This window comes from Pseudopipra pipra, chromosome 4 (assembly GCF_036250125.1).
Source record: "Pseudopipra pipra isolate bDixPip1 chromosome 4, bDixPip1.hap1, whole genome shotgun sequence".
NCBI classification, from domain to species: Eukaryota; Metazoa; Chordata; class Aves; order Passeriformes; family Pipridae; genus Pseudopipra; species Pseudopipra pipra.
The window spans coordinates 37163039-37181639 of NC_087552.1; the positions used below are offsets into that span (position 1 = coordinate 37163039).

Below are 18601 nucleotides of genomic sequence, written 5' to 3' on the forward strand. Positions count from 1 at the left end.
TGTAACCAGCTAAATTCTGTTGTGGTCCTCATCTCTTGGTCACATCCAGTAACAAGCCTCACCAACCTACTGAGGGGGAGGAGTGCTAGCATCATTTACTAAGGGATAGCATAGTGTAAAAAAACCCCCTGAAATAGCTGTGGTTGGACCAGACAATGTTCTCTGTAATTACAGGGCTGTTTCTCCTCCCACCTGTTCCCCACTGGCACATTCACTGCTGACATGTCAATCTTTACAAAGAGAACTGCATAACTTTCCCAGACTCAGAGAAACTGATGCTCAAGCCTCCTGATCCTGTCCTGTGCGGAACAGTTGAGAAACATCACCCACAGAATTTTATATTTTAGTAGTTAATTTTTCTTGGATCATCTAAGTGTTCACTAACACTGCCAAATCAGAGAAACCAAATTACAAGAGCGCTGTTGCGTTTTGCCGTTATGGCCAAAGTTTATCTGCATTTAACACGTCATTGGTTAACGTGGATTATCACAGTATTCTAGGAATGATAAAGAACAAGTGAGAAATACTGTCTGCCATTTTCTTGAGTGCAGCTATAGCAGGCCTCCAAATAGCAATATGGTGGTGGCATGTACAACTGGACCACGTAAAATTTGGCCATGAACCAGTCTCTGGGCCTTCAGACAGAATTCAAAGGCCATCTCATTCTTGCTCTCTTTTTCCTATTTACTGGAGACATTCTCAACAGAAACTCTCCATCTTTCTGAGAATTATATCAGTATTAAGGAATATGCATTAAGTGCAAGTAATCAAGAATAGCGAATCCCTAGGCAGGATGAGATACCCTTTTTTTAAGTTTTAAAACATTTATCTCTTTGCATGTGTTCTTATCCTCCATGAAAACACTGATCTTTACAAAGCCCAGTATTTATTTTTAAAGACTACTAAACTTCATCCTTGTAAAAAGCTACATTGTGTATCAGAGATCTTAAATTATTGAATGCAAAGAATTTCAGTGATATGCAGGGGAAAATAGTTACTTGTGTACTATAAACTTAGAAGTTGGATAGAGGCATACAATAAAGCTTTGATAAGGAGCAAGAAAATAAGCAGATTTCCCTGATCTGTGTGTATTCAAAAGACACACTAAGACTGCCTACCATAGGAGTGGAGAAAAATTCTTTGAACTGTAAACTTTTTAGAACTAGCATTCTTCAGCTTATTCAGAAGTTCAACCAGCTGAAATAAGAAATTTGACCTAGGGCACGTCCCTTGTTGTGGAGAACAAAGTCGATGACCACTTTAAAGTTAATTCTGCTGCTGACTCATCTTCTATCCCAAGCAGATACACCATGAGAAAATACGGCAGCAACTAACCACAAAAGATTTTGGGGCTAGCAGCTGTTAGCAACCCAAAGCCTACTGTGCAATTGTGGATCTGGAAATTTATAGGTTTGATTGAAAAGTGAACAAGTCTTCTGTGCTTTACAGTGCTGCTAAAGTAGCATCATCTTTGATCTAGTGCCTCAGCTGTACCACTGGGACAAACATTTTCTGAGAGAAGGATAACACAGCCTGAATAGCTCTGTATTTTCCAAGTATGAAAATCATCCAGCTCAGTTTCTTTCAGATATATTCATTCCTCTAGGGCAGATGAGATATTTTCTTTCACTATTTAACAGTAGGGGGCATATTCAGTGTATGCCAGCAAAGTTTAATGAAATCAATGAAGTAGCACTGATTTGCAGTAATTGAGAGTCTGACCATGTGTTCTAATGCCAAAGAATCTGGATATTTCTAAGGGCTTATATTGCTTTCCTTTCTGGGAAGGAGGGGATGGGAAAGGAGGGGTTGGGGGGATCGGGAATCAAAATACACTTGCTTTGTGGAATGGGGTTCCATCTAAGGTAGCAAATGCAAAAAAACACCTATACAGATATTTTAAAATCTTGACATTTTTCTTTCTGCCTTTGTAATTAAAATGTACTTTTTCTTGATGCGCCAGCCAAATTTCCACTCTTTACACTCCTATACAGGCTTTTCTCACCACTCTAAAATGAGAATGCAGCTAGAGTTTAGACACATCCTGTGAGTTGGTTTTGTTCTAAATGACTACTAGCTGCAAACATCAGAAGGCATTAGGGCCATGTAACCTGAACCATAATGTGGGCAGTAGAGTTTGCCGCACAGTGCAGTCGAGTGCTATTCATTTACATGTGCTAAGAGGAATTTTTAAAAGCTAGTTATAACTATGATTAATTGAAATCTGGGGCTAATGTTGCTGTGTCTAAATAGTCTTTACTCCACTGAATAGGAGCAGTAGAGAAGTTAAGAACTGATTTTACCACTTTTCAGCAAGATAATACAGCTGACAGGAACGAGTATAGTAAAAGGAACACATAAATAGTACTTTCTGACATCTGCTAATATTATGTTGAGTGTAACCAGTATGATTTGATAGGCACGCATGAAATGCTCATTGTGTAACATTTTGAATGGCTTTTGCACCTTGCAGATTGGATCTAGCAAATTCATTTTGGTTTGTTCCTTGCATCAGGCTGATTGTGAACAAAGTGCTCTTCAGCTGTTAAAATGCATCAGCTAAGTCTATCATCCACAGAAATCAGGCTCTAGGAGACTTCTCTGCAGGAGGGGTTTAGGTTGCTCTCATTTCGAGGCAAGTCTAATCCATCAGAATCTATCTTCAAATTCACAAAACCCAGTCAGATTTACTTTCAAAGCAAGTTTTTCATCACATACCTCAAAAGCACATGAATCGTCAGTTTGGCAAATGAGGAAACTGAGATTCAAAAAGGTGAGACCTCAGGTTTTCAAGAGCAGGGGCTAACTTCAAGATTCTCAACAAGTTTGTCTCCTAGAAGGTAAGAGCTTTTCGGATGACACTGTGGAAGAAGAATGCATTGCATCTTGGGAAATGGTATGCATTTCCCAAGAGATTCAATCCTCTAATGTTAGTTACTGCATAAACTATGTAGAAAGTGAATGCTACCACTACCCCTGTTCATTAATGCAAACCTGCAACTCCTGTTGTGGTCTTTTATTTATGTGTATCACACAGTATTCAGTGTGACAGATATAGATACAGATATATTCTCAAAGCACAGCCATCATGTCAAGCCTTTCAGGTAGTTCAGAACTGCAGATGCCTAGTTTGGGATTTCAAATGCATTCTGACATGAGAATAGAGGTGCAGCTCAGGCCTACCACAACAGCAGTTGTTCTAGACACAAGCAGAAAACAAATGGGTAAAGACGAGGGCTGCATCTTCAGTCTTAGATATCAAAGTTCTTCTTAGATCCTTTCACAGAGCTTGACTCTAGTAACTGAGGTAGCATCAGAAATAAGTTAGCTAAGATTCAGGTCCCATATACAGGTCTTCCAAATCCTTTTCTCTTTCCAATTTTCCCCCCATCTAATGTCCATGTTCTCACCATTCATCATCACCATTCTCGGCTCTTTTGTTTCTATATACAAATATTGCAAGTATGCCATTAAGTCACTCAAAAGAATTATGACACTGGTTTTGTTCAAGTCAAACTTCAAATCTGCTTAAGATTTACCACTATTAACCAAACGTAGGGAACGAGCACCTAAGCATGATTTGAGTAGTATACTTATGGCAGATGCATGATAGGAATCCAAAGAAGACAGGTGTATTGGCTTGTCCTACAGAAACTTGTGGCATCATTATTGTGCATACACAAGAAAGACTATACTGTAGTTTTAGTAATGCCAAACACTTTTTAACTAGACAAGTGGATTCTTGTATTTCATTGAAGTCAATATGCACCTTTAAACACATTTGAATCAACTGGAAAGAACAAGCCAGTTAAAATATTTTGCCAGCCCTCTGAAAAAATCCAGAATGTACAGAAGTCATATTTTTAAGCCCATGCAAAACTATCATAATTGTCATTACTGCTATAAGGCAGAGGTAATGAAATGAAGGTGAACAGGATTTCAGGTACCTTTGGCAAGCCAAATGTTAAACACTTATTAGAATTACTCAATAATTACGTTACAAAAAAAACCACCCCAAAACCAACCCAAAGAAATAGTCTTACTTCTACTGCACACTCATGATGTTTGTGTGTATTTTTCTGCTATGGATGCACTGATATTAGACCACAATTCTGAAAAGAAATAAATAAATTTGCTTTTATATAATCTCCATCCTACATTTCTACAAATCATGTTACCTTCTTACCATTCCCATTCCCCCTTAATTAAGGAAAGTTAGACTTGATGCTCCTTCTTTCACAGACCACTTAAAGCTGCATCATTCACTGCTAGCAGAATTTAGCAGTCTTAACTAACACCGAGTTTCTCACAGTAGCTGAAACATTTACAAAATCTTAACACATTTGCAAACACTTTTAGGATTAACTTTCCACGATTTTCCCAGCAGCTATGTGTACATAGCAGACATGTAGCCACATGCAAATCAGGAAGATCCTCTAGTTAGCCAGTTACTGCCTGACTGCTGTGCACAGCAAACTTCTTCAGGGCAAACGAGTCTTTGCCACCCTACACTTTTGCTCTCAGTTGGAAGTTCAGGCAGATGCTTCACCCTCAGGGCTGGGGACTCTCTCTCAATATATACACAGTAGGTCCATTACACCAGACTTCATCCTCGAGTGAAAGCAGTCTATGACTTGTGCACCTGATATACTGTGATGAGACTGAAGTCCATCATGAACAGACTAAGGTGGATTTACCTACCTCTTCTGAAGTTACTTGCAGAAAAATGGAGATGGGAAAAGATTCTCAGTTCTCTCTACAATTCATCATTCCAACCTTCTTATGGAATCTGAAGACTTTTTCTCTTTGAGCAGAAATACCCTCCTGGAAATTCTGAAATTAAGTTCTGGTAATTTTATTGTCAAATTCTTTACAAGTAATTTATGTTTAATGTTTGCATACACTATTTGATGTAGCTGTTTGCTAAGAAAATATTTATTAGGATTGGAAGTTTAACATAGTAAATCAAACACTTAACATTCACTGGACTTCAAACATAGATATAAAATACCTTACAAAATTTGTTTATGAATTACACAAAGCAAATGCACAGAGTTTGTCTGTTTCTACACTGAATTAATCCCAAGCCAAAACCAAAAAATAACCCCTAAAAGATCACAAAAAAAGGCATGATAAACTGCATTTTTGTCATTGTTGCACTGCTATGTAATAAGCCCTTTTTACAAATGTTTACTCAATGTTAAAAAAAATCAATTAAAATGTATTCCATCTAACAAAACTATTGGATTAAAATCTGATTTTTAACTGACTTTACACCATGAAATTCTATTAATAGAGGTAACTTAGTCACTTAGTTTAAAATATGGAGCGTAGAGATAGAAAAAAATTAACCTTTAGTAGTCTTTAATATAAAATGCACTAAATTTTCCAAAATAAGATTACGACACACTAGTGCCAATTTATGCTGACAAAAGCTGATATCAGCTTCTTTCTAACTAAAATTCATTTCACAATACCTTTATATATTACATGAATATTCAAGTAAACTATTTAAAAATATTTAAAAATGCAAAAACTGAATTATACAGTGTTTCAGAGAGATGGTTAATTTGGGAATGCTGTCATGTCCAACTATATTTATAGATATATTTTTTCTTGTTTTTAAGACCATCATGATACTACCTGATATTAACATTTTATATTTATCAATGTATAACTTCAAAAACATTATAAGGATTTAACATATCACTATGTACTTTTTCATCACTGTTTCTGTGTGTACTGTGCGACACTGAATCACCTTACTGGCTTCCCTTTGTAAAGTGCTGAGTAACAGCCAAATTACATCAGATTTAAATGGATTTAAATGGAGATGATGGTGCTCAGTGTCTTACCAAAAGAAATCACCATTAAACTGCTATAATCAAACAATAAAATAATAAAAAAAAGTTCAGCTGAGTAGCACATGTGTTCACCAGTGTCAAATCTCTAACAAAACCCTGAAAGACAAACAATGTATTTCTTGCAGGCTGCATTCTTTATATCCATCAGCTGCAAGGATATTACAATATTTTATTAATGATTCAAACACTGGACACCTTCTCTGGCTGAAGGCAAGTTGCTCACTAGTTTTGGTCAAGTGGCTTTTGGGAAACTTTCAGAGCAAAATAACACAGCAACAGGAAACTGGAATGGAAAATGCCAACCATGCACAGTTACATTACTGCAGGAATCGAGTAACACATGCAAGACAAAGAAAAAGTCAGAACATACCAAAGTAGCAATGGTTAAGAAGTTAGTAAAGTTTTTTCACAGTGTTTCATACAGCCTTTTACTTTAACACAAGTGCATCACTTACCACCACTATTGCTCAGACATTTTAAAACATCTCTTGGCCATGCAGATCAGTTTGAGAAGAAAACAGCAAATTACACATCTTAGGCATTTTTTAGACATTAAGTACAACTTATAATTTTATTTTTATATTCAGTCTTATCAAACAGATGTTTTCAAGTTATATTCATTCTAAGCGTTGGGCTTTAACATTCCTTCCAATTTTGTTGGATCCTGAGCGCTAAATGCCCAAAGAACTGGCCAAATATACAAAGCTAAGCTTTGTTCAAATTGCCAAGTTATTACATAAAGAGAAGGTATAGAGAATTTCTTGTTAGCACTCCTAAATATCTTTCTTCCTAACCTTGAGATGATCCTAACCTTGAGATGGTTTTATTCAGTTGTTCACATACATCTCTGCCTCCTGGAAACATTACTCTACTAGGGTGATTTATGAAGAAGTAAAACTAGACTCAGGAACACCACTGACTTTTTTTTTTCTCTGTCCAAAAAAGAAAATACACATTTTTTCCCCATTTGGCAAATTCTATTTGACGCCACATCACCACCACTCAACATTAACTCATACAACAGAGACTTACTCCACTGTCAGACACAGCAGGGGAAAAATGTCCAGAGGATAAATGGGAGGCTCTTTATCAGATATAATTGCTTGCTCATAAGGAGAGAATCCAGCTTCCCCTTAGTTATTCTTTCATAAATTAATAATTTGTTAAAATCATAGTCACAAGAATTTTAGCTATTACACAAAATTCAAGTTTAAAAAAAAAAACCAAGAATAAATTAGTTACAGCCTTGTAAACAATTGTTCATTTATGTAACATACTTGGGGGAAAAAAAATTCCTCTATATAATAAATCAGACAGTACAAGGCACACATCACACTTAAGAATTCAAAGTGATAAAACCAGCAGATGCCTTCATCTTCTTTTTTCGCTGGTGTAATTGTGCTATAGACACTGTAAAAATATGTAGATTTTTGTTTACATTACAGTCATTTGAAAATATTTCATGACTGTGCTTTTTCTGGCAAAATATTTGTGCTATTTTACAGTACGGTATGATTTGAAGCTCTTGGAATGAATCTTCTCAAATGTTCTCTACAAAGCTGCCAGGGAAAAGGCCAGTCTTTCCATTTCGTTGCAGAGTGCCTTTGAACCAGCCATCCTCACGTTTTTTGTGTACAAAAACAATGTCACCTTCCTTAAGTTCAAGTTCTGCTTCACTCTGAGGAGGATAGGATACCACAACCCTGTACCTGTGTAATTAGAAAAAAACACTGTTTAAGTTCTTTTTTTTCACCTTTTTTTTTTTTTAAACCAATGCTTTTAAAAGCCTGTTAAAGCTCATGAAAACAGAAAACTGCCTAGAACTGTTTCCAGAGTACATAATAACTATGTCTTGAACAGATAATAACAATAGCAACATAACAAATTTAAGTCAAAATGCATACATCTCCTATCAATTTTTTCTCGCCAAGATCCCCATAAAAATCCAGACAATGGTTAAATAACAGGAGAAAACTGTAATTATTTTTTTCAATATAAATTTGCAGACTCTTCCAGTCAGCATGATTCAACAATAATCAAAGCTTTCACAGCAGTAACTAAGCATAATTTTACAACTGTATGTTTAATATGATATTTTCCCAGGAATGGCTATTCAGGAAAGGCACAGAACTAAAAGAAGGAACAAAACCTATTAATTTGCATTGCTGTTTTAAATTATTTTCATTTTTCTTAAAAACTTTTCAGGATAGAACATGCCATCTTATTTGAACACAGCTTCACAATTTGTATACTACTATATTAAAAAGAAACATTTTTAAAAGTGTTCAATTCAACAATTTTTTTAAGCACCTGACGCAAAGAAAAGTGTATTTTCTGAATTTGTCACAGTAAAATCACTTTTCAAATATGAGTGCATTAAAAAGAGGCTACACTCTTCTCTCTCTATTTTTAAACATGTATAACACCACTCAATCTCTTCTACCGTGGTTTCAGTTCACATCAACCTAAAATTTAGGTGTTGCGGCTCTGCAGACAATCATGTCAGCTTCTTGATCAAGTTTTATGACACATATTATAACTCAGTTCTTAGCTATACAACCAATAATGTCTGCATGATGAAATCAAATAGAATCAATGGCTGATTGTAAAATTTTAAAGCTTCTAAAGTTAAGAGCGTTAAAGGCAGTGCTAGGAAATCTGCTGGCAAAAATAGAATTTTCCATTAAAATCAGAACATTTTGCACTCATGAAGATTACTTCATAGATTACGATAACTATTATCTTAATAAGCTTGAAATAATTTATTATCTTAATAGACTAAAATAAATTAACGATCTGATGAAAAGACAAAAGAACAAGATATAGTCTAGTAAAGGATGGAATACCAATTTCAGCTCATTATACTGATAATAATATTGAAGCAGAGAAAGATACTGTATTGTAGTAGTACATTTTGCTTAAGAACACATAAAACAAAAATGAAGTCTGTCCAGATAGTTAAAAGTATTCAGAAAAGAGTAGCAACACTTTATAAATACTTAAAGTTTCTTGGAAAATCTGCGTATAGCAAATCATATTTGGACCTAATCAGTTGTCAAATGTTATTTACTAGTGACTTATAAACTAGGACTGTTTCAGTCATGGCAATCCCCAGATTTCAGAGGACTGGAATTATTAGATTCATGCTTCATAAAAGCTACCAAGCCAATTACAAGATTTATTAGTGTGCAGCTTCAGAACGCTCCACATCCAACCTAGGCCTGCACTAACTTCTGCTGTGGGCAACTTGGGTTTTAATGCTGACTCAGGAAATAAGAACCAAATATTTTTAATAGACTGTAAGTTTTATTGAGACTGTAAACTACTTGAGTTAAAACAATAGTCTTTACTCAGGCAAGACAAGGACAAGATAGAGAAGGATAAAGAACTGCAATAAAGCTGTGAAAAACTTCTACTGTTGTTAATAAGTAGGTTGCTTCCAGGCTGAAGATTAACCAGCACACTACACAGCACTAATTTTATCCAAAAGAGAGCCTGTTTAAAAAATGAGTTTAAAGAAAGAATACCTGCCTGCCTTACACTGCACTCTGTCAAATGCTGCCCTGTAAACATTTGACTTGGTTTTATTTTCTAATTCTGTGAGTAACCTCTGTGCTCCCCTGAATTGATAGACTAGTCTGTTCTGCTGCTGCTGCTTGCTGAGTGTTAAAACAAACAGCTTTGCAAAAACCCACATTCTCTTTGCCCTCCCTAGAGGATCACCAGCTAGCGCAGAAATACTGTTGTCCTGAGCTTTCCATACCGTGTTGAGCAACCTCAACGCTGCAGTAATTTGGTACTTCTCATCAAATTTTAGCTTCCCAACTATTTTGATATCAATCTTGTAATCTAATGTCTAAAACAGAGCACAGCACCCTTGGTTTTAAAAGGCTATTTTACTATATTTTTCAATGTGTCATGAGAAGAAACCCATCTGGCTTTACACCTGTAAATCACATGTTCCTCTTCAAATTTTATGCCACATTTTACAAACTCTATTTGCCGAAAGACGGGTGATCAGATCCAGACCCATCACACATTCACACAGCTGTCTATCTGGATCACCCTGAATCAGCTGTGGAACAAAAACTATTTTTCCATTATTTATTTCATCATCAACAACATACTGCCAAAACTACCAATTTCATGCAGAGTAAAGAGCTTATGCTTCAGCTCAAAAGTTCATTGCAAGGTCCCTGGAGAAAAATAATCATATTTACTAAGCATGACCTATGTTTTGGAAAAAACATGTTCATTCCCACATGTTTGAATCTTCCTTATTTGTCTCCTTATTCAGTATTTCCAAATGTTTTCAATGTCTGAAGGTCAAATTTGCAGATCTTTTGTGGTCATCTAATCTTAATATTTTACATACACCTAAGCTGTACAACTATGAGTTTTCTTCTTTTTTTTTTTTCTTTAACTGTCTTATATTATTTTTCATTAATTTTCAAAATATTATCCCAGTTCTTTTTGATCAGCTAGTAATAGAATGTTAATATTATAAAAATGAAAGTACTTTAGCTTTCCAGAATTAACCACTGTATTTGCCATCAGTTCTTTGCTAATATTCTTAATGTGTCTGGCCATATCCCACAGTGCCTTTGCTTTGTATTTGTGAATTTATTTTTTAGTTTGAGGAGGATGGTGATCTGTCTTCACATTTCTCCATTCTACTTTTTATTTTTAATATTAGCATTTCTCACATTTTTCAGTAACATGAAAAAGATTGTATCTTTCATGTGTTTCTCCCTTTCTTCATTGCTTCTGTTTCACTAGACACAAAATACTGCTTTTCTTCCCAGATAGTTGTAGTTGATTTTTGGACAATTATCTGTGGTTTGCCTAATCACCAAGTGGATAAAAATACTTTTCACATGCAGAAAATTTTAGCTAAGGAAAACACAGAATGTTGGAATTACTATCATTACACAAGTTAAACTCATACTTTTTCTTGCACTTTGAATTTTTACTTTTCAGCTCGTCTGTGCCCTGCTGTTGAGCATCTCTTCTGTCTGCTGAGTGGGTGCCTTGACTCCTACAGATAACCAACACAGGGCAGACTGATTCTCAGCATTTAATTAACAGCATTAAATGCTGCCAGATGTGGTAAGACTTGCTGCCCTCTAAAGCCACTGGCTCGCTCACTGGGAGCAGATGTTACACCAGTCATTTTGTGGTGGATAAAATGACTTGGGGTCACTTTAATCACAGAACAAAATTACTGCTGTACTCCACTCTAACTGTATGAAGAATTCATTTTATAGTTCAGGATATGCAGTGATGTGTATTTAGGTTCAACTTCAGGTCTTTAACACCATTGCAGGGTGCTGGGTAGTTTATTATTACAGTGCAGTGTATTTAATGTAAAATTTAAGGCTATTTAAGCAACGTTTACCTCTAAAAGAGAAAGCTCATGAAAAGAGCTTGCCACTTTCTTTTAACTCTTGTCATGGAAAAAAATGAACTCCTCAGATAAAGAAATTCCTATATATTCACAGCAGAGCATGTCTGACTCTGGGAACTGCAGGGAGTTGAGTCTATCTTTTTAAAGAAAAGACAGTGATCCTTGGCCTTGTCAGTGCCACATCAATACAAGAAATCACAACACCCCAAGACAACTTGTGTCTTGTCTGGAGAATCAGAAGAAATGACTGAACTCCACTGCAGAGTCTCAAGGTGACAGGAATTCTCCAAACTCTAATCAAGGCTTGGCAGAAATTTCTGTTAAACATCTCTGCTCCTTCTGTACAAGGAACATATGACCATGGACCATGGACCACAGCAAGCAACCAACATAGTTCACAGGAGAAGAGTGAATACAGGAATGGGAACAACAGAGAAGACCTGCAGTAATAAGATTTAAGAGAATGTCACGGTCTTCCCTTCCTTTAGTGAAATGGCCAATGGTGTTAAGTATCCATCTGCAAACATATGTCACTAAGAGCTTGTTTACTATCAAACAAATCAAATGTCCATCCACTTATTCAGTATGATTGGAAAAAAGTTCACAAGCTTTACTTCTAATTTTCTGCAGAACATACAGGAAAGACATACCCTTGGACAACCTGCAGTTCTAGTGAATGGAGAAACAGTGGGATTAACATAAAAATTTGATATAGAATCTTAAAGGAAGCAAGGACTTCAAGGAAAATTCTGTATCTAAACCAGGAACATTTTCAAGTGCTTTACAGAGTTGAGCCAGCCTCTTTTGCTCCTAATTCATGCAGAAAAATCAGGAGAATCTGACTCCTAAATCCTCTAGACCTTTCAAAATAAAACTCAAACACTAATATTACACTGCAAAGCCAGAGTCAGAATAGAAAAAGTACTGTTTCTTTTTCCAGTCAGATTGTAATCTGAGATTGGAACTGTGAGATTTAAGAACAGAATAATCCTAACAAGAGCTTTTTATTGAGTTTATCCTCAAGAATATTTTTCTCCTCAACTCAAAATTTTCACTGAAGATGCTGTTGCATCATGAGTATGGTTCTTACCCACCTCGTCTTCCAAAATGCTGAAGAGTAATCAATGGTTATAAATTACATTGAAGATATTGGGTACCATGTAAATTTTAAGTATTATTAACCAACACATTTTAAGCAATTCAGCCAAAGGAAATGCGCACATCAGGAAAAACATTAACCCTGTCCTGAAAAGGACAAAGGGAACCCAGATGAAATTCTATTTAAATACACTGACAAAAATGTAACAATTCTGCATGACCACCAATGAGAATGATCTTGTATTAGCAGTTCTCCAGTAGCAATTGTCACTTAAAAAATATTTTTTAACATTTAACATTAAGAGAATGTTTGAGTATATGTTATTACTAGATCAATAAAATATACTGCATCATTTTCTTTAAGTAGTTCTGAGAAAAAAATTTTCCACCACGGAAATAAAAAACCTATTTTTTGTGAGGATAGAATTAGCTTTACACTAATATGCACTGGTCATGCCAGAATGAATTTGATATTATTTTCACATTCAAAGCATAAAAGCATATTACTGTGCTAAACAGACTTACAATAATGTGAAAATAAGTAATGTTATTCTTAGAGAAAAGTCTTTCAGGTTTTATTTCCCATTTCTAGGTGTAAATCTACTTCAGAAATTCAGTATGAAATAGAAATTTCCTGCAAGGAAATTGCACAGAAACAGTAATAACCTTTTCAAAAATATTAAAGGTATGACAGAAGTGAACTAAAAGACACATAGAAAGTTACATATTGTCTGGATCTTAATGTATGGGTACAGCTTAAGATCAGTGGGCCCCTGGAAATACAACAGCATGCTCACACACGTGAGTTATTAGTATCAAAGCAAAGTTTACAATAGTCAGCTTGAATCAGTTCAGTCCTAGGGCTGTTAATATTATTTTCCCTCTACACAAAATTTTGTATCTACTGCAAAAAAAGTCCTGTGACACTCTTCATACTGCTTGTCTGCTACCAGGAATAATAAAAGAGACAGTAGTTAGAAAACTGCCACTTCCTTCACAGTCTGTGCAACCTACTGAGGACTTGGAAATTGGAAAACAATAGATGGACACAAAAGTGACGGAACTTTGAAGCAACTGCCTGTCAGTTTGAGAGTCAAGACAACTATATGTTTTTCAGACTCACTTGCCAGAACATAGAGTCTGCCCTAGAGCTTGCTGTATGGAGTGCACAGTCACGGGGCATTTGGGCAGTAAAAGTATCTTTGCAACGGCTCAAGAAATCACATATCAAGAAGCCTACACATAGATAAAGGTCTCATTCATCACATATTTAGGCTGACAGTTATGCACTGCTAATAATCTTAAAGGACTAACCTGATATTCATAAATGCAAGAATATAATGTGCTTCTGTTTTGCAAAATAGGATGCCTATTTTATCTACTTCACTTTTCATACCAAACCTGTGATCATCATATTTAAGTGTCTATTCATTCAAAAAACTTTCAAGTAATATGAAAAGTAAACAAATATAAACATGAGTATTGGTTGATAAGTAAATAAAGTATTGTTAAAAAATAACTTTCATCTTGCTATAAAATCTCAGCATTTTGAAGCAGTTCTGATATACACTACAAGTGTCTGAGAATGGATTTTTTCCTTGGTTTGCCCAAGTCTAGCAGCATAGGATGATTTACCTTTCACAGACAAGAGGCCTGGATTCATTCAGGACTGGACCGAGCGATGAGCAAGGCTGCCGAGGCGGTGGTGCTATTGGAATAGAGGAATCCAGGGAACTTGTTTTCCGATGCAATGATTCCTGTGCCAGCCCAGAGGCCTCGCTGTCGGTGGGACACGGTCCAGCTTTGCTGTGAGTGCCTGCTGATGGGAGCTCTGGCCCCACTGCACCTTGCAGGGCTAACTCTGCGGCTGCTTGCTCAGCCTCCAGCGTTGGTGATGCCGGAGGTGACAATCGAGGCTTGCGTTTAGTGGATGCTCCAGAAAGTAGTTTCAGCAAACCTTTTTTTTCTTTCTGTAAACCAAAAGCAGTGCCTCATTTTAGAACAAAAGTCTCCTGTAAAAAGAGTTGAACACTTCCTTCTGAAAGATGACATCGTGCTCAGAGAGGACTCAGTAAATGACAAGATACTTGAGATTGTAAAAATTAAAAAGATAATGATGAAAATTATAAAAGAAAAAGCAAATTATTAACATTATAAAGAGAAAAACAATAAGTAATTAAGACCATAAACTGGCAAAGTCCTTTCACTTAGTTAGGTTAAACCTTAACTTAAAATCCAACTACTCTGTCCCAAATGGTTGTCTAGAAAAAGGTGTGATGAGTTAGATTCCCACAACAGGAATTTAAAAAGTAAAACGTTTCATTAACATGGGCATTTCTAGGAAGACATAAAGAGTAATTTCTAACCAAGCAGGGAGAAAAGTCCGCTCTGGAAGCTGCTGTTTAGATAAGTTTCTTTTATTTATCCTCCCTCAGCAAGGGAAGATCTTCATGACTTAACAGAAGTTTGCCCCAAGGAGAATGTATTGTGTTTTGCTGCTGTGCTAGAGGGGAGGATTGTAAACATTCTTTTTGCTTGTCCAGACAAGAATCCCTGAAGACTATTACCTACTCTGAAGAGAATTATTTAAGTAGCTTTTTGTGTTTCTTGTATTTTTTTAAAGGGGTGTGGGCAGCGATCTTCTTACCAACCCTTTGACTGAGTGAATTTAGTGTTTACAAGAGGTGCCAGATTGTGAGCCTTGGAGACAAAAATAAACTATTTAACCACAGACAGAGAAAAGCATGAGCAATGTGAGAATTTTTTTTTTAAAGCCCGGGATGTAGTGGAATTGGTGAATTAAAAAATCCTCAGTACTTTTTCCAAGTATTTAATAACTTAAACGTATTTCAGCAAAGATCTGCTGTCTAGCAAATGGGAAAGAAAAAGAAATTAAAACAGTCCAAATATATTAGCATCATTCACCTTAAACTATAAATAAGTTTTCTAAAATCCCTCCTTAAGGGCACCTCAGTCTGATTTCAATGTCTATGACTAAAATAATTTTTAAACAAAGTTTTAGGTACATCCATTCAACAATAATAAACAAAAATAACTAAAAAATGGCTGACATTATTGTACAGCCTAAGATTAAAATCTTCATAAACTACATTAAGCAGCCACATCAGCATGTGGCTGAAGAGTAGCAAGGTAAATTCTAAAACATTTGAGATGTAAAGACAGTTGTCCCAAGGAAAAAAAATTTCTAACTACACCACAACTGTAAAAGAAAATCAATTATAAAGTTGGAGGAATTTTTTGGACTACAATATAATATAATCACATGACTTGGCAAACAGTGAGTAGAATTTAGACATAGAGGAAAATACTTCAAAGAGAAGAAAAGAAAGTAGAATCACTACAGACTGTAATGATCTACATTTAGAAAAAACAACTATGTGCATTCTTTCTTTGTCCAACAAACATTGTTGGTTACATGTTTTTCATAACCTCTCAATGTGTCTGCTTAATAAGGAAGGCAACCTAAAAGAATACTGATTTTCATTTTATTTTATTAGACTGAAATGTTTATGTTCCTACATTCATTTTTTTTGTTGTTTTGTTTTTTAATCTCTTAAGAGATTGTATGATGAAAACAGGAGAATTCAAGGGAATGATTTTATTCTCTACTCACCTTGCCATCCTTGTCTGCTTTACTGACAGCAGCATTTCCACCAGCTGCTAAAGCACTCTCTGGAGATGCAGGAGCTCCAGGGTGTGTGTTTACAGTTTTTCCACTAATATCTCCCTCCAAAGATGAAGCAGCAACATTAGGAGAATTCAAAGAAGCTGCTGCACATGCCAGTGGGATGGTTGAGCGGTTCACATTCACAGCTGTGACATAAGCAGCACTATTTGAAAGCTGGGGCTGGAGCTGCTGGGAGGCAACAGAGTGGTGGGGAATGATCACAGCTGCAGGAATAAGGCATGTTGGACTTTGTGCTTGTATGGGTGTGACTGCTGCCGTAGGTCTTTCTTGACTATGTGAGGCAACTGGAACAAAAGAATAAAACCTGAGATAGTTCATCTTTTCACAAGACACACAAAGTGAGGTACAGTCACTGTGTTATAGCTAGTCAGTCACAAGAAGTTTCCTTCCTACCTTCTTAACTTTCATTCCCATTATATAGTGACATGATACACAGCATCAAATTTATCTTACCTGAATAAAGTAGTAGTATATGCTACACTACTTGCACCACTATGCAACAGAAGAATAACAGCACTGCAACTGTTGTGGAGATAGCCAAGCTGCTAAGTGAAATGCTTCCCATACAGAGATGAAAAGTGAAGATCACATTTCAGTACCTAAGAGCTAGCTAAATATTGTCTGGAACTGGTTTGCTCCTTTTAATACAATATGTAGTGTCCGGGCACATAACGAAAGTAGGAAGAAACACTCCTTATAGAAGCTGCTAAAAATATAATTGGATTGTTTCCCTAAACTATTCACAAAATCCACAACAGATTTAGTAGGTCTTTCAAACAATAAGTACAGGGGCAACTACTGCTACAAGTGGTTTCGCTGAAAACATAAGCTATTGTCTCTTGGGATGTTTAAATATAGAAGTGGATTTACTCATACCCCTGTGAAATAAAAGAAACATCTACACTGGAAGCTGGAGAACAGCACAAGGCTGAGTATACTAACCTGTGTTGCAGCTGAGCTGCAAAGCAAAGAGTTCTGCATGAGCTAATTAATCCTTCCCAAAAAGTAACATTGCTATTATAGTCATATGGTCAATCATACACGCTTTTGGATCATTTCAACAGCTTGGACATCTCTACACCACTGGGTGGTATGAAGTACAGACATTTTAATTGAACAAGATGAGGCAAAATGCAGCACCACAGTGCTGCACAGCTTCTCTCCTTCAAATACTTCGAAAGGTTCTGTTGAAGGAGGGGTCATACCTCTAGCTTGGTACATGTACATCTCAAATGTATCAATTCATTTTGATTTTCAGATACTAATTAGAGTTTCAGACTTGTTATAAGTGATATCCTAGAATCAAACCTACAGCACTTGCTCACTTTATTCTGCTTTCTACAAATTCCCTTGGTAAGCTGGTTAGATTGCAGCAACAGTGTATTAGAGTAGACTGACAAAGTTCCCAAATTTGACATAACAATTTTACAGTATTATACCCAATTACAATCTCTACAATAAGAAGCACAAGTTCTTTCTTAAAAAAAAAAAAAAAAAGGTGCATTATTAAATACTGTATCTAATTTTTTGATAGATAACCTCTTCCCCTGTAGCAGACCCTTGCTAACTCTGAGTAGCACGAACATTTCAAAAGATACAGAGAGTGCAGCAATTCTTCAAGATACATCTACACTCATATGCAATTTATGTACTACAAGCATGGAATAGCTTTCTGGTTTTGTTTTCTTATCCCTGATAGAATTGATAGGAAAAATGCTATAGCTTACCCTATTTTCATAAAGTTTAACCTTTAATGAAATAGGCAGAATGTATGTTTTCTTCATAGTTCCTTTTAATCAAAGGATGCATACTCCATCAGCAAAGATGATGTCAAGCAATATCTCACTAAGATCACTTGAAGAAGGGTCCTCAAAGCCCTGAGCTAAACTGAAACCGGAGACCAGCCCCGCAAAATGCAGCATTGATTTGTGAAGCCTCACCAAGAGAGTAACACTCAGCTATAGAAAGCTCAATATGATCATGTTTCAGATGCTGACTACAAAGTGCTCTGTAACATTTGAACATAAAGCAGCCATTATTGCTTCAGTTCTCAGGTCCCTATAAGGGACAGATCTGTACTTGTGACTGAACAGTACACTCTTACAGAATCCAATCTTAAGTTCTCTGCATAGAGAGTCCAGCACCTCTGAATTTTCCATTTTGGACTTGAAAACTTGGTGGGAAGTATGTTGTCACATTTGTCAGCTAAATGGAAGGGTAAAAGCTTATTTGTCTTGACAGCGGTGCAGAGATGCAGGGACAGAAAGACCTCTAGAGCCCACAGGAGCTTTCTCCTTGGTGCTGTCATGTGCAAGCTTCTAGACAGCTCAAAAGAAACATTTAGAGTAGAAACCACCTGTGCCTGAGAGGCAGGAAAGTACAGATGCTTTGCTTAGTTTCTCTTACTAGCTGCCAACAGCATCTGGTTATTTTTATTTAAAGGTAACGAATAAAGTTGTTACAGAGAACTAGCACATCTGTTCCAGCCTAAGATCAGACTGAAGAAAGATGGGACCAATTAAG

At 36.1% G+C, this 18601-nt stretch overlaps 1 protein-coding gene across 4 annotated transcripts in view; it reads right to left on the bottom strand.

The window, feature by feature from the left end:
• Positions 1-4906: 4906 nt before the first annotated feature.
• The window catches only part of SH3RF1 (SH3 domain containing ring finger 1), an 82966-nt gene continuing 69271 nt past the window's right edge, over positions 4907-18601 (bottom strand). For 3 of the 4 annotated variants that reach the window (XM_064652452.1, XM_064652450.1, XM_064652451.1), the window contains exons 10-12: positions 16004-16362; positions 14005-14339; positions 8685-11711 (exon numbers count right to left, since the gene is read on the bottom strand). In XM_064652452.1, coding sequence (XP_064508522.1) covers positions 11405-11711; positions 14005-14339; positions 16004-16362 — 1001 coding nt within the window. In that variant the 3' untranslated portion in view covers positions 8685-11404. Of the gene's footprint in view, positions 7574-8684; positions 11712-14004; positions 14340-16003; positions 16363-18601 lie in introns of those variants that run through there. The other variant, XM_064652453.1, reaches the window with a different exon arrangement.